The sequence below is a fragment of the Oryctolagus cuniculus genome, chromosome 1 (genome assembly GCF_051225735.1).
Source record: "Oryctolagus cuniculus isolate XC-2025 breed Fujian yellow rabbit chromosome 1, ASM5122573v1, whole genome shotgun sequence".
Taxonomy (NCBI): domain Eukaryota; kingdom Metazoa; phylum Chordata; class Mammalia; order Lagomorpha; family Leporidae; genus Oryctolagus; species Oryctolagus cuniculus.
In genome coordinates, this window is record NC_142867.1 from 153,036,623 (window position 1) to 153,061,406 (window position 24,784).

The 24,784-nt window shown below is 37.4% G+C and overlaps 1 protein-coding gene across 16 annotated transcripts in view; it reads right to left on the minus strand.

Moving 5' to 3' along the window:
* The window catches only part of VPS13A (vacuolar protein sorting 13 homolog A), a 248,424-nt gene that overhangs the window by 193,425 nt on the left and 30,215 nt on the right, over positions 1 to 24,784 (minus strand). For 14 of the 16 annotated variants that reach the window (XR_011379457.1, XR_016236667.1, XR_016236666.1 and 11 more), the window contains exons 5-14: positions 24,281 to 24,382; positions 19,532 to 19,641; positions 18,842 to 18,901; positions 9,273 to 9,332; positions 8,994 to 9,074; positions 8,135 to 8,192; positions 4,669 to 4,796; positions 4,393 to 4,499; positions 3,171 to 3,342; positions 214 to 276 (exon numbers count right to left, since the gene is read on the minus strand). Coding sequence is in view for 9 of the 16 variants with exons in the window: in XM_051858844.3 (XP_051714804.1) it covers positions 214 to 276; positions 3,171 to 3,342; positions 4,393 to 4,499; positions 4,669 to 4,796; positions 8,135 to 8,192; positions 8,994 to 9,074; positions 9,273 to 9,332; positions 18,842 to 18,901; positions 19,532 to 19,641; positions 24,281 to 24,382 (941 nt within the window). In the remaining 7 variants the exon portion in view is untranslated. Of the gene's footprint in view, positions 1 to 213; positions 277 to 3,170; positions 3,343 to 4,392; positions 4,500 to 4,668; positions 4,797 to 8,134; positions 8,193 to 8,993; positions 9,075 to 9,272; positions 9,333 to 18,841; positions 18,902 to 19,531; positions 19,642 to 24,280; positions 24,383 to 24,784 lie in introns of those variants that run through there. The other 2 variants (XM_089336586.1, XM_089336576.1) reach the window with 2 other exon arrangements.

Sequence of the window (24,784 nt, forward strand, 5' to 3'; positions counted from 1 at the left end):
ATGTCATAAGCCCAATTACTTACATAGAATTTTTCCTAAAGGAACCTAATTTAAATGGTTGTAGTAAAAACATTAAATCAAATTTTCTTGTAACACAAAAAGCAAATTTGAACCTTAAGGAAACAGTATGTTACAGCACAATATTAATTACATCACAACATCCACATGGATTTTGTATTTGTTGTTACTAATTTAAAGATAATCTGAAATTACCTCAACTTCTGCCTGTTGTCTGGCTATGGTTATATTAAAGACATCCAGAGTTTTTTCTAACTCCTGAAAATATAAACAAAAATGTGTTAATTCACCAAAGTGACTTTAGTACATAATCTATTAAATGGATACAGTAATAAAAAGATATTATAGGAAGCATAAAACATCCATCAATATAATACATCTGTTAAATGCTAGGAAGCCATTATTTCATATTTATCAGCTTGGAAATTAGTAGTACAGAGTAACTTTTTGAACAAAGAAACCATACATGCCCTATATACAAGTTGCTAAAAAACAACATATATACATTAATTAAAATCACTTTTATTTGGGCTTAAACTGAGGGTAAACAGATTAGTGTAATTATAAATCTTCATATTACATGTACACTTTGTATGTCATCATTAAGATATTCCAAGTATTAAAATCTTTTTAAATTTTATACTTTTCAAGGTTACTGTGTCTACTGCAACAAACTGATATAAACTAAATCTCTCATCAAACCTATACATTCAGATATTTACTCTCAAGTTTTCATTATCAAATCACTTCATCCCCAAGAGAAGCAACCATGACTTTGGTATTATCTCAAAAACAACTCAGGGCTCTACTGTCCAGAATTGGAGGATTCAGACTAAACCAAAAAAAATAAATAAAAAAATTGAAACTAATGCCCAAAGCCTCTAAAGATAGCATTCCTAATTGTCCTAAGTCTTCAGAAAGCTGTCCACATTGAAAGTAAAAACTCAGGGCCGGTGTTGTGGCATAGTTGGTTAAGCTGCTGTCTGTGACACTGGCATCCCATATTGGTGCCAGTTTGAGTCCCTGCTGCTCCATTTCCAATCCAACTCCCTACTAATGCACCTGGGAAAGCAGAGGAGAATGGCCCAAGTGCTTGGGTTCCTGCACCCACATGGGAGACACAGAAGAAGCTCCTGGCTCCTGGCTTCGGATTGGACCAGCTCTGGCTATGGTGACCATTTGGACAGTGAACCAGCAGATGGAAGCTCTCTCTCTCTCTCTCTCACTCACTCACTATTCTTCCTGTAACTGCATCTTTCAAATAAATAAAAACAAATTTCTAAAAACAAAGAAAGAAAATTTATTCTTTAGGGAGTTTCTAATTGGAAATACATTTGAGATTCCATATTGGTATTTCAATTTTTTTTTTTTTTGACAGGTAGAGTTATAGATAGAGACAGAGAGAAAGGTCTTCCTTCTGTTGGTTCACTCCCCACATGGCCTCTACGGCCGGTGTGCTGCGTCGATCCGAAGCCAGGAGCCAGGTGCTTCCTCCTGGTCTCCCATGTGGGTGCAGGGCTCAAGCACTTGGGCCAACCTCCACTGCCTTCCCGGGCCACAGCAGAGAGCTGGACTGGAAGAGGAGCAACCAGGACTAGAACCCAGTGCCCATATGGATGCTGGCGTCACAGGCGGAGGATTAACCAAGTGAGCCACTGCGCCGGCCTGGTACTTCATTTTCAAGAGGATAACTGTCTCTAAAAGCTGTACTTAATCTATAAAACAGTCTCCTCTTGAATATATCATAATACTAAAATATAAAGCAAGACTAAACAAGTATAACCAGATAATTAAAAGCAAAGTTGTTGATACAGAATAGAGATGCAACAAGAATTAAAAGGAGCCCTGAATGCACAGAAAATTCAAGAACACTCACATAACAGATGAAACTCAAACAGGGCTTCAGAGATGAGTATAACTGAATAAGGAATAGAGATGAGGCAAGACAGATGAAACATACTAGGGTACTCTAAAAAGTTCATGGAAAATGGAACTAAAGGGGCCAGCATTGTGGTGTAGTGGGATAAGCCACCACTTGCAACACAGACTTCCCATATGAGAGATAGTCCTGTCTACTTTCTTTTTATTTATTTATTTGACAGATAGAGTTAGACAATAAGGGAGAGAGACAAAGAGAAAGGTCTTCCTTCCATTTGTTCACCCCCTAAATGGCCGCTACGGCTGGAGCTATGCTGATCCAAAGCCAGGAGCCAGGTGCTTCCTCCTGGTCTCCCATGCGGGTGCAGGCGCCCAAGCACTTGGGCCAACCTCCACTGCCTTCCTGGGCCACAGCAGAGAGTTGGACTGGAAGAGGAGCAACCAGGGCTAGAACCCGGTGCTCACATAGGATGCTAGTGCCACAGGCAGAGGATTAACCAAGTGAGCCATGGTGCCAGCCCCCTGATTGCTCTACTTTCAATCCAGCTCCCCACTAAAGAGCCTGGTAAAGCAGAAAAGGAGGAGTTTCAAGCTCCTAGCTTTGGCCTGGCCAGCCATTGTGGCCATGTGGGAGTTAGCCAATGGATGGATGGAACATTTCTCTCATTCTCTAACTCTGTTTCTCAAATAAGAATAAGATTTTTAAAAAATGAAATTCAAAAGAGAATTTTGAAAAGTATTTTTAAATCTATGCAGTTTTTTCGTAATATACATTTTCAATGAATTTTGAGGATCCCACATTATGCTAAGATTTCAAAATTGTACCAAGATAATCTTTTAACTCTATTTTTTCATAAATGATTTCAAGTACCCTCATTAAGCACAGGCATGGCTGTAAGAATGAGCATTACACATGTAGAAGACAGGAAACTTATTTAATTCAGTCAGATGTAAGAGAGAGCAAATGCAGTGCTAAAAGATAATACTATAGCTTTAAAATCAATACAGAAAAGTTTGGAATCAATGTAGTAAATAGTTTTTATGCTTTTGAGGTTAAAAATGTCATAATAAAGTGAATTTCAAGTTACTATGTGCATGAAACCAAATTCCTTCTCCTAAATTTCAAAAGCTCATAGCAGAATTTCACCATTATTTATTTTACCCAAGTGAAATTAAGAACACGAGTATAAAAACATCTAAATAGAAGAGACAACGATCAGTAAAAGAAGAATTATACAGTTCAAAATACTCAACAATGTTTTTTAAATGCTAACCTCCAAATCCATAAGAACTTCTGCAGGTGGCTTCTTATTTGTTAGTTTTTTTTTATACAGTTCTTTATACTGCTTCACTTTTTGTCTATGTTCCCGAATATGCTTCCATGACCACATTTGTAACCTAGGGATAACATTTACTTCAAGAATACCATGTATAGCATAAGCCCACCTAGTTAAAACACAAAAAGAAAACATCCTTAGTGCAAAATATGTGATATTGCTTCTCCAAAAGCATAACTATAATTCAAAGACTATTAAAATGGTATATTACCTAAGCACTTTTTTCCCCACCCTTGACTGCATTAAAAATCTATTAACCATATCTCTTTCCAATGTGAAAATAAGTAAAAATCATTCAATTTTGTTCAAAATACAGTTTGAGGCCAGTGTTGTAGTACAGTGGGTTAATCCCATACTGAAGTGCCAATTTGAGTTCTGAGTTCCAGTTGCTCCACTTCCAATCCAGCTCCCTGCTAGTACACCTGGAAAGCAGCAGAGGATGGCTCTAGTACTTGGGTTTCTGTCACTCACATGGGAGACCTAGGTGGAGTTTTGGGATCCTGGATCAGCCTGGGCTGTTGCAGTCATTTGGGGAGTGAATCAGCAGATGGAAGATCTCTATCTCATTTACCCTATCATTCTGCCTATCAAATAAATAAATAAATCTTATATATGTAAATATACATTAACTATTAAGGCATGAGCTAAGAAACAACATGTTAGTCACCTGAATAATTGAAATAGTCAACTGAAATAATAACTACAACTTCTAGAAACTAGCAAATAACTTAAATACTCAAATAACAAGATTTCTGAATTTTACAATGGGATTATACTGAAAAGAATCCCTTAAATACAAAGTAAGTCTAACAGGAGGAGCTGGGCAGGAAAAAACAAACAAACAAAAAATAAAACAAATAAACCCTTGCTAGGAAACAACCAGGATACAGTTTCTAAAAATAATTTCAAAAATACTGATTTTTTCTATAGGAAGTAAAAGCTCTGATACTTTACTATCTCCAGTGGTAAATTCTGCTATGCAGAATCCTTTGAGTCCATTTCATTAACATAATAAAAAAAAGGAGTTACATATGTTTTTAGCCACAAATCATACTTTGTATCTGATCTTAAAAACAGTATCTCTAAATAATTATTCTTAATATCAAGAAATTTACTTTTATACCGTATTTGTAAAACCTTGAAAATGTAAGGCATTTACCATTCTCTGGCATGGTAGTGAAGAGGTACATCAGGTTTAAATTTTCTATATGGCAGATTTTGTGTCATCATATCAATAGACTCAAGAAGCTCCATAACACTGAAATACTAAAGAATGAAAAAATTAAAGCTTTTAAATGTTTCAGATTTTTCTGTCCAATTTTTAAGATAAAAATTATTGAATTTTTAATGAAATGGTAGCATGCAACATTTTAGAAAACATTAAAATTTTAGTTATCAAAAAAATCATAATTTAAAATTTATTCAAAAAAATCACCTGTGGTTTATTAAATTCAATTGCTATCTCATGTAACTCAACATCCAGGTTTATTTTAGGATCAGAAAAGTCAAAATCTGATCGGCGATTCATCTGAAGTTTGGCATTGGCAGATAGAGGGAGAAATACTGGAAATAAAACAAATTGAAAAAGTAGTTATTATTTTAAAACTCTGAAAACATTCGAACAATTAAGTTCAAAACACAAATTTTTATGTCTTTTATATACCCTTTCTACATTTCTCAAATATCCACATTGCCATGATTTGGTCAGATGACCCATTCTGTAATTAGTAATCATTCTTTTAATCATTTTCCTGCTTATAATTTTCCTACTGTCTTCTAACAGTACAACAAAGGCTTCACTGAACTCTTCTTCAAATCACCAATATGACTCTTAATAGCAGGTATATTCTTCATAAGGAAACATAGTTCAATAAAAACAATTTTATGAAAGTACACAGTCCTAGAGAGCAGAAATGCTAAGGGGAAAAGACACTATATTTAACACTGACTCATTCATTTTATGATTATCATTCCTGAATTTCTGATCAATGTCTCTGTATCCACCTGTTCCTCCTTTCAACTCATAAAAGAGAGAGATGTGTGAGAGTTTACCCAGGATTACCTGCTTGGCTTAAACCACAATCTAAGATAAATTTATTTCAACTCTATTTAGTGCCAAAATGAACAAGAATCACAATTGAGCCTAGTAATAGAAGAATCTAGAAAGAGATTAATTATCAAATTACAGGCCAATTTGGGGCCGGTGCTGTGGCGCAGTGGGTTAACGCCCTGACCCGAAGCACTGGCATCCCATATGGGCACTGGTTCGTTCGAGACCTGGCTGCTCCACTTGCTGTCCAGCTCTCTGCTACGGCCTGGGAAAGCAGTAGAAGATGGCCCAAGCCGGCGCCGCGGCTCACTAGGCTAATCCTCCGCCTAGCGGCGCCGGCACACCGGGTTCTAGTCCCGGTTGGGGCGCCGGATTCTGTCCCGGTTGCCCCTCTTCCAGGCCAGCCCTCTGCTGTGGCCAGGGAGTGCAGTGGAGGATGGCCCAGGTGCTTGGGCCCTGCACCCCATGGGAGACCAGGAAAAGCACCTGGCTCCTGGCTCCTGCCATCGGATCAGCGCGGTGCGCCGGCCGCAGCGCGCCGGCCGCGGCGGCCATTGGAGGGTGAACCAACGGCAAAGGAAGACCTTTCTCTCTGTCTCTCTCTCTCACTGTCCACTCTGCCTGTCAAAAAAAAAAAAAAAAAAAAAAAAGTGGAGGAGAAGGTAGAAAAATGCAAAAAAATAAAAATAAAAATAAAAATAAAAATAAAAAAAAAAAAAAAAAAAGAAGATGGCCCAAATCCTTGGCCCCTGCACCCACGTGGGAGACCCAGAAGAGGCTCCTGGCTCCTGGCTTCGGATGGGCACAGCTCCGGCCGTTGCAGCCATCTGGGAAGTGAACCATTGGATGGAAGACCTCCCTCCCTCCCTCTCTGCCTCTCCCCTCTCTGTGTAACTCTTTCAAATAAATAAATAAATCTTTATAAAAAATTATAGGCTAATCTGTATACACAGATTATTCCTCTTATGTTAGCCATCCCTAAATTAATTTTTTAGCTTTCAAAAGCTAAAAATTCTCAAAAATATTTTTAATTTAAAAATAAATACTGGGAGACACGGATGGAGTTCCAGGCTCCTGGCTTTGGCCTGATTCAACTCAAGCTGTTGAAGCCATTTAAGGAGCGAACCAGTGGAATGAAAGACTTCTCTCTCACCCTCTCTGTATAATATTGTCTTTCAAATAAATAAGTAAAAAATTAAAAAGAAAAAAAAGAAAGACTAAAAGTCTTTGATAAAGCTTTGCATACTCAAATTCTTGTGTGGTTTCTCTCTCCTCACTGGACCCTGACTGATAGAGCACGCAAAAAAGAGAAAATAAGTAAAACTTAAGAGTAATAGATTAGAGAAATATCACTACATCACTGTGATACATAACTCATATTTCCTATGAGAAAAAAAATATATAGATACTTATATAAGTACTTCCTAAAAGGAAGCAAACAAGAAAATCAAACCAAATTGAAACAATGAAACTACTATTTTTAAGAATGTCACAACAAGAAGAGTCACTTGAGGAAATAGCGTTATCACAATGGTACAATAAAAAAAAAAAACTATCACTAATGCCAAGAAAATAAATACTTTCAGGAAAGATATTCTAAGGTTAATGACATCAGGCAGCCAAATGTAAGAAACAAGTTAGGCCAGCACCGCGGCTCACTAGGCTAATCCTTCGCCTGCGTCATTGGTACCCCGGGTTCTAGTCCCGGTTGGGGTGCCGGGTTCTGTCCCGGTTGCCCCTCTTCCAGTCCAGCTCTCTGCTGTGGCCCGGGAAGGCAGTGGAGGATGGTCGAAGTGCTTGGGGCCTGCACCCGCATGGGAGACCAGGAGGAAGCACCTGGCTCCTGGCTTCGGATCGGCACAGTGCGCCGGCCATAGCAGCCATTTTGGGGGTGAACCAACGGAAGGAAGACCTGTCTCTCTGTCTCTTACTGTCAAAAAAAAAAAAAAGAAAAGAAAAAAGAAAAGAAAGAAAGAAACAAGTTAATCACCACCAGTCAACATTGATAGAGTGCCCTAAAGGTGGAAGAAATGGCATTCCTTTTCTTTGTATATTTTAGTACCTTATTTCTGATTACAAGAGTAATACATCATTTTACAAAATTCAGAAAACTGTAAAAAGTCAAAAAGAGGCCGGCGCCGCGGCTCACTAGGCTAATCCTCCGCCTAGCGGCGCCGGCACACCGGGTTCTAGTCCCGGTTGGGGCGCCGGATTCTGTCCCGGTTGCCCCTCTTCCAGGCCAGCCCTCTGCTGTGGCCAGGGAGTGCAGTGGAGGATGGCCCAGGTGCTTGGGCCCTGCACCCCATGGGAGACCAGGAAAAGCACCTGGCTCCTGGCTCCTGCCATCGGATCAGCGCGGTGCGCCGGCCGCAGCGCGTCAGCCGCGGCGGCCATTGGAGGGTGAACCAACGGCAAAAGGAAGACCTTTCTCTCTCTCTCTCTCTCTCTCACTGTCCACTCTGCCTGTCAAAAAAAAAAAAAAAAAAAAAAAAAAAAGTCAAAAAGAAAAATTTCAAAAGCATACTTTAAAAATTGTAAGATGGCAGTTAGCTTTATTATATTTTTCATTTCAAAATGTTTTTATATACATTATCATAATTATTCTTGAATTAAATATTAGAGATTTGTCACAATTAACATCCTTTTAGTTAGACATTTGTCGACAACTATAGCTTTGAAACATCGACAAAACTTCCTAACAAAATAGACAGAAAAGATAAGCTTTTTTTATAATAAGTATATTTAACTACATAGGACAAAAATTTAATAGAAAATATCACAGTGATGTCAACACTGTAATGTAAAATTTATACTGGTTAATTTGACTTTTTATCTTAGGAAATACACTTACCAAAATCATAACCTCCTGGAACAATATCTTCTTTGACAATGCCATTCCTCAACCTGTCCTATTAAAAAACAAAATGTTTTCATTTATGACAATATACTTTTACCCTAAAAAATCTTACTTTTGCAAAAAGAAAACTGCATCAAAGCAACTAAAAAATAAATAACTTGGGAGTAGACATTTATCCTAGTACTTAAGATACCCCTGTCCTACATCAGAGGGTCTGGGTTCAATTTCCAGTTCCAGGTCCTGACTACGGATCCCCACTAATGCAGACTCTTGGAGAGGGCTGTGTTGGCTCCAGTAACTGGCATACTTCCCCTCATAAGGAAGACCTGGACTGAGGTACTGTCCTGGCTCCAGTCCTAGCCCAGTGCCAGCCACTGTGAGCCTTTGGAGAGTGAGCAGATAGGAACTCTTTCTCTCTCTCACCTCTCTCTCTCTCTCCCTGCAATTCAAACAAAAAATAATTCTGCAGAGTGAATCAGCAGATGGAGAACCTCTCTCTCCCTCCCTCTCCCTCTGTAACAGTGTCTTTCAAATAAATAAGTCTTTTAATTAAAATGTAAAATAAATAAGTAACCCTAAGTAAGAAGGACTTAGCTATGGCATAATAACAAAGTGCTTAAACAGTATCTCATCAAACCACTATAACAAAAAGTTCTAGGAGCTATTAAGATATGTGTGTGTACATATATATGTCTGGGTATAGGAACACACATTTTCACCTGTTTCTGTAAATTCTAATGGACTCTGCCTAGCAAAAAATTCTATGTGCGATTACAGACAATGAATTAAACTTGATATAAAATATGACACCAACAAATACATATATATACATAGAGCAAAAAAATTTACTTACCAATGATTCATCATAATCATTAAGATAAAACATCTGAGACTTCACATTCCAATAGGCAAAAAGGTTATCCAATCGGATCAACTGAAAATAAAAATTTTTACAGGTCTCATTTTCACTGAAACATTTTTAACATATGCTATTTCCAGAAGTCTCAAATAACTAGTCATATCATGGTTAAGCAAACAGACACAATTCACAGAAATCCTCATCTATGCATGTTACCATTTGCCTTTCTAAAAGCCTTTTGCATCAAGTCCATTGAGTTAAGATTTATTTTACCTTACGAACTAGTTTCTCAGTTTCATCATGTAAACTTGGAACCCAATTTTGATCAGTTGTCTGAAAAGGGGAAAAAAGAAGAGTAGTAAAAAAAATCATTATATTAGAAATGGTAGAATGATAAATCTTTATCTTTCATACCTTAGACCAATTTTCATCAAAATACCTTTGAAAACAAATCATTCAGTCAAGAATTTATTTAAAAAAAAAAAAAAAAAGCTTCTGCTTTCAAAAAGCTCACTGCTGGTCAAAAAATAAAAATTAAAAAACAAAAACAAAAACAAAAACCTGTAAACAATGAAGTGCCATAATGGTTTAAACAGGCAGTTTAAGAGACATGGCAGAGGCATCAAACCCAGGATGTGCCCGGATCAAGTGACAGCTAACCGAGTACAAAAACTACAAAAGTGATCCCTAAAAGTACAGTCTTCTGATCAACACAATATATATGAATTGAACTTAGATGATTCCGAGGAGGAGAAATAGTGAAAACACCCAAAACTGTGCAAACAGGACATGTTGAAGGCATTGAAATAATTTACTATGGCCAGATGATAAAATGCAAAACACACACAAAACAAGAAGCAAAACCAGACATGTTACCTACAATTAAATTACAAGGATATAAACTAGTTAAAGACAAAATTATAGACTTTATCCTAATAGCAATTCAAAGCCACTGATGGTACATATAAAGTGAACAGATCTTTATTTTAAATGGTTCACATTTTTGGAGGAGAATTGAATGGAGTAGTGTCATCAAGATTGAGCACGCATGAGGATCACCAGAATGGCTTTAAAACATGAACTGTGCAGTTCCAACCCCAGACTTTCTAACTAAATAGGTCTGGGCTTACACGAATGGTGATTAAAACCACTGTTGTAACAGTTCCCAATATCTGCACATTGCCAAAGCCAACAACTAATCCCCGTCCTTATTTTCGAACCTAACAGTAGATCCCACCTAATTTTTTATTGAATAACTTTTCACATGGCTTTTTTCCTTTTTTACTTGGCGTAGAGGCATTTAAAAAAAAAAGCATAAAAGTATATTTAATATATGTCAGTATAAGGGGTTTTTTGTTTGTTTTTTGGCTTGTTTTTAAAGCAAAAAGATCCTAGTAGGAATACAGACAAGGGTTATAAACAATAATTGAATGGAAAACTGATTCACCCATATAAATTTAAAGTGACCACAGATCATAAAACCACACTAACATTCTTAACCATTGTTTTCACAGAAGTATTTTTGAAAAAAAGCCTTACAAAACTGTATTTCCAGCAATACTGATACACACAGACATTTATCTTTTCTCTTTGTTTTTCAAATTTTAGCACCCATATGTAAGTGAGAACATACAGTATTTGTCTTCCTGGGTCCAGTTTATTTCATTCAAGATAATTCCAGTTGCATCCATTTTACTACAAATGGTAAAATTTCATTCTTTTATATAATTGAATAATATTCCATTGTGTATATATACCACATTTTCTTTATGCATTCATCTGATAATGGACACCTTGGTTGATTCCAAATTTTGGCTCCTGTGAACATGGTGGTACAGCTATCTCTATGATACACTGTGTTCAAGTCTTTTAGGTATATACCCAGTAGTGGGATTGCTGGATCATACAGCAAGTCTATTTCTAGTTTAAGAAACCAACACACTGTTTTCCATAATGGCCTCACTCATTTACATTCCCATGGACTGTGTAAATGTTCCCCGTTCTCCACGTTCTCGTCAGCATTTGTTACTCTATTTTGGATTTTAGCAGTTCTGACAGGCGTGAGGTGATATCTAATTGTGGTTTACATTTGCATTTCCCGGATTGCTAGTAATGTTGAGGATTTTTCATATATTTGTTGGCCATTTGTATCTTTTGAGAATTGTCTATTGAAGTCCTTTGTCCATTTCTCAACTGGATTGGTTGTTTATGGCTGCTGAATTTTCTAAGTTGCTGATACAATTGGGATATTAAGCCTTTATCAGATAGGTGGTCTGCAAATATTTGTTTCCCATTCTATTGGATGTCTCTTCACTCTGATCGTTTTCTTTGCAAAAGCTTCAGAGTTTGATGTAGTTCCACTTATTTTTGCTATTGCAGCCTGTAATTTGGGGATCTTGTCCAAGAAGTTGCCCCCTACAACAATGTCTTTGAGAGTTTCCTCTACATTTTCTTCAAGCAGCTTCATAGTCTCAGCCCTTAAATGTAAGTCTCTGATCCACCTTGAGCTCATTTTTGAATATGGTGAGAGGTATGGGTCTAATTTCCTAATTTCCTTCATATATATATATATATATATATATATATATTTTTTTTTTTTGACAGACAGAGTGGACAGTGAGATAGAAGAGACAGAGAGAAAGGTCTTCCTTTTTGCCGTTGGTTCACCCTCCATTGGCCGCCATGCCTGGCGCGCTGCAGCCAGCGCACCGCGCTGATCCGAAGGCAGGAGCCAGGTGCTTCTCCTGGTCTCCCATGGGGTGCAGGGCCCAAGCACTTGGGCCATCTTCCACTGCCTTCCTGGGCCACAGCAGAGAGCTGGCCTGGAAGAGGGGCAACTGGGACAGAATCTGGCGCCCCGACCGGGACTAGAACCTGCTGTGCCGGCGCCACTAGGTGGAGGATTAGCCTATTGAGCAGCGGCGCCAGCCATATATATATATATCTATATATATGTGTGTGTGTATATATATATATATCATAGACACATCATACATATATATACACACACACACATACACACACACATATATGAAGGAAATTAGACCCATACCTCATATATGTGTGTATACATATATACATAGTTATACATACAGTATATACATACATATATACAAACAGTTCTGCCAGCACCACTTGTTGAAGAGACTAGCTTTACTCCAAGGTATGGTCTGAGCACCTTCATTAAAAAACAGTTGTATATATATGTATGTGGATTAATTTCTGGGCTCTCTATTCCATTCCATGATCCATGTTTCAGTTTTTATGTAAGTACCATGCTGTTTATTTATTTAATTTGAAAGGCACAGTTAGAGAGAGGCAGAGGCAGAGGCAGAGAGGTCTTCCCTCCTCTGGTTCACTCCCCAAATGGCCAGAGCTGCACTGATCTGAAGCCAGGAGCCAGAAGCATCTTCTGAATCTCCCAAGCGGGTACAAGGGCCCAAGGACCTGGGCCATTTTCCACTGCTTTCCCAGGCCATAGCAGAGAACTGGATTGGAAGTGGGGCTGCCAAGACTCAAACTGGTGCCCATATGGGATGCTGGCACTGCAGGCGGAGGTGTTACTCACTACACCACAATGTTGGCCCCGACCATACTGTTTTGATTACTACAAAATTGTATAGTATGCTTTAAAGTCAGGAATTGTGATGTCTCCACCTGGTATTTCTTGTACAAGACTGCTTCAGCGCTTCTGGATCCTTTGTGATTCCATGTCAATTTTAGGACTGTTTTTTCTAGTTCTGTAAAGAATATCATTGGTAGGGACAGCACTGAATCTGTAGAGTGCTTTACCTAGTATAGACATTTTAATGATATTGTTTCTTCAGATCCATGCACAAGGAATATCTTTCCATTTTTGTGTATCCTTGATGACTTCCTCCATAAATGTTTCATAATTTTCATTGCAGACATATATCACTTTTTTGGTTAAATTTATTTCTATGTATTTTTTTTTCTTGGTGGCTATTGTAAATGGGATTTCTTTCTCGATTTCTGTTTCTATGAGTTCACCATTAGCATACAAAAAAGCTATAATTTTTATTTTATAACCTGCAACTTTACTGAATTGTTTATCAATTTTAACAACTTCTTGATGGAGTGTTTACGTTTTTCCATGTACAACATCATGTCATCTGCAAACATGGATAATCTGACTTCCTCTTTTCCAATTTTGATGCTTTTATTTCCTCCTCCTCCCTCATTGCTCCTTTTTGTTTTGTTTTAAAGATTTATTTATTTACTGTCTTCTATTTCTTTCTGATGTGTTGTAGATTAAATTAGCTAAATTTTGTTGAGGATTTTTGCATCTATGTTCATCAGGGATATTGGTCTTTAGTTCTCTTTTTCTGTTGCATCTTTTTCAGGCTTAGGTATTAAGATAACACAGGCTTTGTACACGGAGTTTGGGAGGATTCCCTCCTTTTTGGTCATTTTGAATAGCTTAAGAAGAATTGGAATTAGTTCTTCAAAAGTCTGGTAGAATTCAGCAGTGAAGCCATCCAGTCCTGGGCTTTTCATTGTTGGGAGGGTCTTTATTAATGATTCAGTCTCCATCTTGGTTATTGGTCTTTTTTGGTTTTTTGCATCTTCATGACTCAATTTTGGTAGATTGTATGTTTCTAGGAATCTATCCATTTCTTCTAGGATTCCTAATTTGTTGGCATACAGCTCTTGGTAATAATTTCTGATGATTATTTTCATTTCTGTGTTATCTGTTGTTACATCTACTTTTGCATCTCTGATTTTATTACTTTAGGTATTTTTTTTTTTTTTTTTGGTTAATTGCACCACGGGTGTATCAATTTTGTTTTTCAAAGAACCAGCTTTCCATTTCACTGATTTTGTATTTTTTTGTTTCAATTTTGCTTAATTCTTCTCTCATTTTATTTATTTCTCCCTTGTTTTGGATTTGGCTTGTTGTTGATATTCTAGGTACCTGAGATGCACTGCTAGCTCATTTACTTGGTATCTTTCCAGTTTCTTCATGTAAGTACTAAATGCTATAAATTTTCTCTTAACACTGCTTTTGCTGTATCCCGTAAGTTTTGATAACATGTATTCTCATCTTCATTTGTTTCCAGAAATTTTTTATTTTTCTTTTGATTTCTTCTATAACCCACTTTTTTTTAAAGGAACATGTTATTCCATCTCCATGTGTTTGCATATGTTCTAGTGATTCTTGAGCTGATTTACAGCTTTATTCCATTATGGTCTGAGAGGGGGCATGGAATGATTTCGATTTTTTTGAATTTGCTGAGACTTGCTTTGAGGCCTAACATATGGTATATCCTGGACAAAGTCCCTTGCACTAATGAGAAGAATGTGTATTCTGCCACTGTGGGTTGCAAGGTTCTGTAGATATCCATTAGGACCATTTGGTCTAAAGTGTTGATTGTTGTTTCCTTGTTAATTTTCTGTCTGGTTAATGTGTCCATTGCTGAAAGTGTGGTACTGAAGTCCCCCATTACTATTGTATTGGAGTCAATATTTCCTTTTAGATCCATTACCTTTTAAGTAGCCAGGTAACCTATAATTGGGTGCATTAACATTTATTATAGATACATCTTCCTGTTGGATTGATCCTTAATGATTACATAGTGCCCTTCATCTCCTTTAACAGTTGTTCTATTTGTCTGATCTTAGGATGCAACACCAGTTTTTCTTTGGTTTCCGTTAGCATGGAACATCTGTTTCCAACCTTTCACTTTCAGTCCGCTGAGCGTTCAGTGCTCTGAATCAGTGAGGACTGTGGGCCATTCCCCCTACTTGAAGCTCTGGATCATACATGCACACTAGAGCCATTGGCCAAATGTCTGCAACCCACTGCCACCAGCACTGCGTTCAGGTGTTCCATCTCAGTGAACTGTATGTGCACTCCTGCAAGCTTCGGTAATTGTTGCCCTTTTACAAAACGGCAGCTGCCTCTCTCAGCCAGATTACAGGTTCTGTTTTGGAGAGACTGGTTTGAATCAAATGTTCCCCTCCACGTCCACTGGGACCACAAGCGACCACCAGCAGCCACCAGCCCCCACTGTCCAGTCTGGTCCCACACAACTCTCTCTGGCTCTACCCCTCCCCCAGATTGGTGCAGACCAGCCTCCCCTCCTAAAATGCCACTGGCTCCAGCCTTCTGCCACTGCAGCTGTGCAGGCTGCACTGACCACACAGGTTCACAGCTTCACTTCTTCCCATGATGCTTCCTAGAAAGCTTTCTCTCCAATTCTCCGCTGAGAGTGTACCTCCTACACTTTTCTCCTCACTGTTGATCCCTAGCCCTGTGAAGCATGCCCTTCCTTGTTCAATATTTTGGAACAGTCTGAAGAGTTTTGGAATTACTTCATCTTTGAATGTTTTGTAGAATTCAGTAGTAAACTAACTGAGCACCAAAAAGGAAACCTGGTAAAGTGAAATGAACACTATGAGAAATGGTGACTTGATCAGCCCTTGCCCTGACTGTTGATGAACAACTTAATACGTTATCCCTCTTAGTATTTTTTTTGTTTGCTGTACTTAATACTTTTGGTTGAATACTGTAATCAATACACAGTTATTCTCAAGTGTTGAAACTTAACTGAAAAGTGATCGCTGTTAAATATAAGAGTGGGAATAAGAGAGGGAAGAGATGTGCAATTCAGGACATGTTCAAGCTGACTTACCTCAAACGGTAGAGTTAGAAACATACCAGGGGATTCCAATTCAATCCCATCAAGTTGGCATGTACCAATGCCATCTCACTAGTCCCAGTGATCAATTTCTGTTCACAATTGATCATAATGATAGGACTAAGAGCCAAACGGAGCACATAAACAAGACTAGTGTCTGCAAATGCTGGCTGATAGAATAAAAAAGGGAGAGAACGATCCAACATGGGAAGCGAGATACACAGCAGACCCACAGAATGGCAGATGTCCTAAACAGCACTCTGGCTTCAGAATCAGCCCTTAAGGCACGCGGATCTGGCTGAAAAGCCCATGAGAGTATTACAGGCATGGAAAGCCAAAACACTCTGGCAAAAAAAAACCAACAACAACAACAACAACAAACCTAAATGAAATATCTCCGCGAGTGAGATCCCAGTGAAAAGGTGAAAAGAACAGGTCATCAAAGAAGTAGGTACCTTTCTCTGAAGGGAGGAGAGAACTTCCACTTTGACTACGACCTTGTCTAAATAAGATCAGAGTTGGTGAACTCAAAAGGCTTCCATAGCCTTGGCAACTCATGACAAGAGCCTAGGGTGATTACTGATGCCATAAACAAGAGTGTCAATTTGTTAAGTCAACAACAGGAGTCACTGTGCACTTACTCCTCATGTAGGATCTCTGTCTTTAATGTGCTGTACATTGTGATTTAATGCTATAACTAGTACTCAAACAGTATTTTACACTTTTTCTATGTGGGTGCAAACTGTTGAAATCTTTACTTAATATATGCTAAACTGATTTTCTGTATATAAAGATAATTGAAAATGAATCTTGATGTGAATGGGAGAGGGAGCAGGAAAGGGGAGGATGCGGGTGGGAGGGAAATTATGGGGGGGGGGGACCCATTGTAATCCATAAGCTGTACTTTGGAAATTTATATTCATTAAATAAAAGTTAAAAAAAAAAAAAAAAGAATTCAGCAGCAAAGGCATCAGGTCCCAGACTTTTCCTTAATGGAAGATTTTCAGATATTGTTCCAGTCTCATTGCTTGTTACAAGTCTGTTGACGTTGCCACTATCTCTTGATTTAATTTTGTTAGGTTACATGAATCCAAGAACTTATCCAATTCTGCAAGGTTTTCTAGTTCAACAGTTTATAGTTTGTCACAGTTGCTTCATATGATCTTTTGTATTTCAGTGATGCCAGTTGTAATTCTTCCTTTTTCATCTCTAATATTACTTGAGTTTTTTCTCTTTGTTCTTTGCTTGTCTGGCTACAGGTTTTTTTTTTTTTTCTATGTAATAAAACAAGTTTTTGTTTTGTTGATCTTCTGCATTTTTTGTTTCATTTATTTTTACTCTAAGCCTTATTATTTCTCACCTTCTACTGATTTGAGGTTTGGTTGGTTCTTGTTTTACTAAGTCTTCAAGATGCATAATTAGATCTTTGAGACATATCTCTTTTTTTAATATAAGCACTTAATGCTATAAACTTTCCTCTTAATACTGCTTTTGCTGTATTACACAGGTTTTGATACATTGTTTTCATTTATTTCAAGAAAGTCTTCTTCCTTTTTAATTTCTTCAGTGATCCACTGATCATTCAGTAGCACTGGTTTATTTTCCAAGTATTTTTGATGATTCTATTGCTCTTCTTGTTACTGATTTCTAGTTTTATTTCTCATGCTCTGAGAAGATACGTGGTATGATTTCAATCTTTTTAAATTTGCTGAGACTTGATTTGTGGCCTAATATATGGTTCATCCTAGAATATATTACATGTACTGATGAGAAGATTGTATATTCTGAAGCCGTTGGGTGAAATGTCCTGTAAATTGGTGTTAGATCCATTTGTTTGATAGTATGTTTCAACTCATATATTTCTTTATTGATTTTGTCTGGATGACATGTCTATTGATCAAAGTAGGGTGAAGTTACGCACTACTATTATATTTGAGTCCATTGTTCTCTTTAGATCTAATAGTACTTGCTGTGTATATTGGGTGATCTTGTGTTGGATGCACATTTATTTATAATTATTATGTCTTCATACTGAATATAACCTTTTATCAAAATATAACGTCCTTTATCCCTTTTTACAATTTTTGATTTAAAGTCTGTCTTATCTTATATCAGGATAGCTATGAGGGCTTTTAGTTTCCATTTGCCTGGTCTATCTTTTTCCAATCCTTCACTTTCAGCTTGTGTTTATCTTTGAGCAGTGAGTTTCTTGTAGGCAGCATATAGTGGGGTCCTGGATTTTTATCCATTCTGCCAGCCTAAGTCTTTTGGCTGATGAATTTAATCATTTTTATTCAGGGTGTGTATTGATAGAGAAGAACTAAGACCTGTCATTTTGTTGACAGAATAATGATTCTACCTGCTCTGTCAGTGAATTTGGTGGTGATCTGTGTTACATGTTTACTTCTAATGCAGAATCCCCTTCTAGAGGCATGTATTAAAAATAAATTATACACAAATTCCAACAGATGTGATATCTGTTGGAATGAAATGAATGTAACCACATAACAAAATACTAAACAGGACCTAAACTGAATGAATTGTACTATATGGTAACATAGATAAATGTCAAAACATTGTGAAGTGAAAAAGGAAACTTACAACATTTATAAAAACTTACATTTTAATAGATATATAAAAGTGTAAAACTGTAGGATGTTTATCTCTGACGAAGAAGAGATGGATGGAAACAGAGAACAAAAGGGGTTTAAATTTTATCCCTAAGAGCTTATTCCTACAAAAATATTTAAGACTTGTAACAAATGACAAATTCAGCAACCACCCATTAAGATCAAATAAATGTTTCAAAATTCTCCACAATATCAATAATGGTCATGAGGAAATAACCTGCTTCTTTATGTTTTCCAAGGCTCATCAACATTTCATAAATGAGTATTGCTTTTATTTTGTACTTATGCATTGAAAATTTGAAAATGGATTTTTTTCCAAATAAGCCAAAGTATCCAGCATCACAATCACCAACAATTGGCCCTAATATTTTAAATTAAATTTGATTGTCAACCAATTTATGAAATGTGTATCAAGCTACCCTTCAATTCCAATCCAGTCTATGCCTTTTCGGAACCAATTCTATGAAAACACCTATTTTTGATACTGGCATACATGAACTGTATTCAACAGCCTGAATTTAACTTTTTTCTTAAAACACAGTATGAGTACCTGCATGCTCAGATTCTGAAGGGAAATACCAAATGACAGTGGTTTGTCTCGATTTGTGATCTAAAGAGGAAAAACAGGAAATTTTACTCACAAATTTAGTAGACAAAATTCATTTTATAGAAAAAGTTCATTTTCTTGGAAGTAACAAAAACATTTTATTACTTTCCAGATTAACTTAGGTTCCTACAGTTAGCCTAAAACAAACTAGAATGCTAACTATCATATAATACATGAACATATGAATTTCATGTAATACTCTATTTGCCGTAATTCTCAGATTATAAAAGATTTACATGCAATAGCACTATAAGACAAATAATTAATTATGTGTCTGAGAATAACCTTATTTAAGATCAAATAGTTAAGTCTAGATCTAATAATTCCTCAACCAGCGCTATTTTCAAGAGGTAAATATAGTATATTTTATGCATCTTAGATACACAGTTGTGAAATTCATAACTCCCAGGTCATTTTCCTTCATAATCCAATGTTTGAACATTTTAGGAAAGCATAATCAAGCATGCATCACTACAGACATAAAATTACAACTATAAGATAAAAAAGCTCATGTCATCTTCAGCTCTGAATCCCTCCACTTTCAGATATTTAACAGTTTAGTCACTACAGTGTCAATAAACAGTAAAATAACTCACATATGAATATTTTTTAAATCACCTACATAATACTTACATCATCTTCATAACGAATATGGATATCAGAAATTTTCACTTGAAGATTTTTTATGATCTGAGTAACTAGTTTTTCTACAAATGTGTCCTGTTTTTCCTCTGGAGGATTTCCTATAAGTATAAACATTCTTTTTTTAACATGAATGAAAAAATACTCTATAATACACACATTGAGACAACATACTTATGTTGCCTTATTAAAGAAAAAAATATATACTTATAAACAGAACACTAATAACCAGCTTTCCAAAAGTCTTTCAAAGGCCACTAAATACAGAATTTTTTCAAAAGCTAATTTCTTGTTCGATGACAATAAAATCAACCATACAAAACTTGCTGGCATTTAAATTTTATAATTTATCAATGAACTATGGTTAAGTACATAAAGGTATAGAAAACAATGAAATTTATTAGGGTAAGTATTGTAATAAGCTTAAATTAGAAAAGTCAGTATTAGCAACAAAACAGGACTCTCAATTAAAATTAAGCAGACTACTCAAACTTATCCAAGCTAAAAAGTATAAAATAGCTGAATACTGTATGCACCTCTCCCTAGTGAATACAAAATAGGAAATAAAAAGAATCTTCCTGCTCCTTCAAAATAAGGATGAAATAAGTTCATCACCTGTCTCATTTTCAGAAAATATTAACTCTCATTTCAATATTTTCCAGGGAAGCAAAAAGAATAAAGAATTGAGGTTCCTAATTTAAAAAAAAAATCTCTAATAACCACTAATTACTATGCCTTTCCTATTTTAAAAGTGCCAAAGAGGGGCCAGCGCTGTTGCATAGCAGGTAAAGCCACCGCTTGAAGTGCCGGCATCCTATATGGGCACCGGTTCAAGACCTTGCTGTTCTACTTCTGATCCAGCTCCCTGCTATGGCCTGGGAAAGCAGCAGAAGATGGCCCAAGTCCTTGGGACCCTGCACCCACATGGGAGACCCGGAAGAAGCTCTTGGCTCTTAGCTTCAGATCAGCCCAGCTCCGGCCATTGTGGCCAATTGGGGAGTGAATCAGTAGATGTAAGACTTCTCTCTATGTAACTTTGTCTTTCAAATAAATAAGTAAATCTGAAAAAAAAAAAAAAAAGTGCCAAAGAGGGACCAGCATTAGAACATAGCAGGTAAAACCACTGCCTGAAGACACTGTGCCTAATTTATAAATTAAACTTTCTTGAGCAATGTGTATATAGGAAAAAACCTATACATTGGAATTGGTACTAACCAAGATCTCACACACCTGCTGGCAGTCTTGAAACATTTATCACTCGTGGAAGAGGGGAACTACTGTACATTATTTCACCACCTTTAACTACACGGCTCTTTTTTCCCCTCATTTTCCCATCAATAAAGACCTAGCCATGAATAAAATCAGCTGCTTTTTGTTATATAAAAACATAGTTATACTTACATGTTGCCAGTGATTTCTAGATGACAAAAACCACTGCATGACAGACTGGAATTTTAAACTAGTTGTCACCACCTTCATCCTACCCACGACCTTACTATATTTCTCTGATTAACATGTTCATACTCTGGAGGACAATTATTTTAAAATCTGTTTCTCCTCAACATTTCAACAACCTTACCACTGCTCTTTCTCCTTTAGTGGATAACCTAACCTCCAGTTTTGGAAGAAAGACAAGCTCCAAGAATGTAATTCCTTCTGTGCTATCATGATTCCAATCAATATAACTACCTCTACAGTGATCAATAACCTACACTTATTTGCTATCTCATCAGAATCTGACATTCTTTGGATCTTAAAATCTTTTTCCCACGAAACCATAAGCTATAAATTCCTTCATACTTATGCTGCCACTCTTTTTTTTAAAGATTTTTTTTTAACTTTTATTTAGTAAATATAAATTTCCAAAGCACAGTTTATGGATTACAATGGCTTCCCCCCCCATAATTTCCCTCCCACTCGCACCCCTCCCATCTCCCACTCCCTCTCCCATTCACATCAAGATTCATTTTCAATTATCTTTATATACAGAAGATCAATTAAGTATATATTAAGTAAAGATTTCATCAGTTTGCACCCACACAGAAACACAAAGTGTAAAATACTGTTTCAGTACTAGTTATAGCATTACTTCACATTGGACAACACACTAAGGACAGATCCCACATGAGAAGTAAATACACAGTGACTCCTGTTGTTGACTTAACAAATTGACACTCTTGTTTATGGCGTCAGTAATCTCCCTAGGCTCTAGTCATGAGTTGCCAAGGCTATGGGGGCCTTTTGAGTTCGCCGACTTCGATCTTATTGCGACAGGGTCATAGTCAAAGTGGAAGTTCTCTCCTCCCTTCAGAAAGGTACCTACTTCTTTGATGGCCCCGTTCTTTCCACTGGGATCTCACTCGCAGAGATCTTCCATTTAGGTCTTCTTCTTCTTCTTTTTTTTTTTTTTTTTCCCAGAGTGTCTTGGCTTTCCATGCCTAAAATACTCTCATGGGCTTTTCAGCCATATCTGCATGCCTTAAGGGCTGATTCTGAGGCCAGAGTGCTATTTAGGACATCTGCCATTCTATGAGTCTGCTGTGTATCCCGCTTCCCATGTTGGCTCGTTCTCTCCCTTTTTGATTCTATCAGTTAGTATTAGCAGACACTAGTCTTGTTTGTGTGATCCCTTTGACTCTTAGACATATCAGTGTGATCAACTGCGAACTGAAATTGATCACTTGGACTAGTGAGATGGCACAAAAAATAGATTTATTTATTTATTTGAAAGGCAGAGTTACACAAGGAGAGACAGAGGAAGAGAGATCTACCATCCAGTGGTTAACTCCCAAAATGGCCACAATGGCCAGGAGCTTCATCCACATCTCCTGTGTGGGTGCAGAGGCCCAAGAACTTGGGCCATCTTCCACTGCTTTTCCAGGTGCATTATCAGGGATCTGGATAGGAAGTGGGGAAGCCAGGACATGAACTGGCACTCATATGGGATGCCGGCACTGAAGACGGCAGCTTAACCCATTGCACCACAACGTTGGCCCCATAGCCACTCTATTTGACCTTCTTTCCTTTGGTCTGTTTTCTTCCTCTCTTCAATCACTACATTTTGGACTTCTTGAAAGCTCAATGCCAGAACCATTCTTCTTTCTCATTCTGTAATGCTGTTTCAGGGACTCTCATCCATGCCATATAGCCTAAACTATAATCCTACCACTAGTAACTGGTATACTGAAAAGGTATCAAGTGAAATACAGTATGCAGAGAACTTGGCATATTCAGTAAAATGCAAGTAGGTCAGTATGGCTTGAGCAAAGAAAAGAGGTAAGATTTAGGGCCAGTTATGAGGCTGGATAGATAGGGAAGATTTAAGTCATCAGGGTTTTTATATATCTTGCTAAAGAATTTAAATTTCATCCTAAAAACAATATGGTTATCACCAATTATTTTTAAGCATGATTAAACATTTATATTTTAGACTTAGGTATAAATATGAGGGAATTCTGATTAAATATGTACATTGTATGCACTTCTGTATTTCTCATTAAAAATCTCATGAAAGCCAAAATAAAGGGGGAAAAATGAGGCCAGCGCCGCAGCTCACTAGGCTAATCCTCTGCCTTGTGGCGCCAGCACACCGGGTTCTAGTCCCAGTCGGGGCACCGGATTCTGTCCCGGTTGCCCCTCTTCCAGGCCAGCTCTCTGCTGTGGCCAGGGAGTGCAGTGGAGGATGGCCCAAGTGCTTGGGCCCTGCACCCTATGGGAGACCAGGATAAGTACCTGGCTCCTGCCATCGGATCAGCACGGTGTGCCGGCCACAGCGCGCGGCCGCGGCGGCCATTGGAGGGTGAACCAACGGCAAAGGAAGACCTTTCTCTCTGTCTCTCTGTCTACTCTGCCTGTCAAAAAAAAAAGGCGGGGGGGGGGGGGGAGGAGGGATGGATAAATGCCCAAGACAAAAAGGAAGAAGACAAGAAAAAGAACATCTGAATAACAACAAAAATTTTGAAGCTGGCAAGAAGATGACCTTACCAACTAGGCAGAGATAAAGGAACTTGATCCTAAATGCCCACAGAAAGAAAGGCCAATGAAGCACAAGATGAGCGAAAAAAAATGGAACCCTGGAAGTATTCGGGAACTAGAGATCCCACACAAAGAAAAATTGCCAACAGGGAACATGATGATGGAGGGAGGAGATAACATAAGAACTGCTTCAAAGTCTACATAATGAGCAACTCAACATTTGGGTACCCTTCCATTCCCAGCCCAGCAACCACACAACTATCCCTTTCCCACCACAACGATCAGAGGACAAGTGGAAAAGAATTTCATTTCTGCATGGCAGCTTTTCCAGTGATGAAAAGATTGTAGGAATCAACCATGTGGGCTATGTTGAACAGGAAAAGATGAAAGGGGGAAATAAACACACTGAGGGAAAAGTATCAAGGAACTGAATTATCTTCAACAGAGGACAGAATTGGCAACAGAATAAAAAAGCAAAAGCTATAAATGTAAGAAAACATACTTGATAAATTAATTGTTATTTATAAAAAGTGACCTCACCTATATACACCAGATATATTATTTACTTTAAGATAAATTTCTGTCAGGTAAAACTCCTATACACATAACAAAATATACAAACTACATTAAAATACTCTATGTAATAATATTCTCTCATATTTGTTAAACAATCTCAGTTGCTCCAAAAAAAAATAATATTCTATTATGATAAATATTTAGGTCATTTCTCCATTGGTTATTACAACTGCTTTGGTTTTTCTTTACCTTGATCAACTACTTTTTGTTTTGCTTCTTCTATTCTTTTTAATTCCCGTTGCTTTGCTTCCATGAGTTGTTTTTCTTCTTTTAAAGGATCATATTTTATTCCTGTGAGAAACATAAAAAGGAAGAATATTAATTTCTTTGAATTTAAACATATGCATTCAAAAAAATCCTTGAAAATAATCAGTGATTCAAAGTCCGCAAAACACTGGACTAAAATCCAGTTTAATGTGAATAAACAAATTCCAAGCTCAAATACTAAAATATCTCAAGGCCAATGCTGAGGCATAGTGGGCAGAGCCTACATCCCATATGTGCAGAGGTTTGAGTCCCAGCTGCTCTGCTTCCAATCCAGCTCTCTGCTCATGCACCTGGAAAAGCAGCAGAGGATGGCCCGGGTACTTGGGCCCCTGCACCGATGTGGCAAACCAGGAAGAAGCTCCTGGCTTTAGATCAGCGCAACTCTAGGCACTGGGGCCATTTGGAGATTGAACTAATGAATAGAAG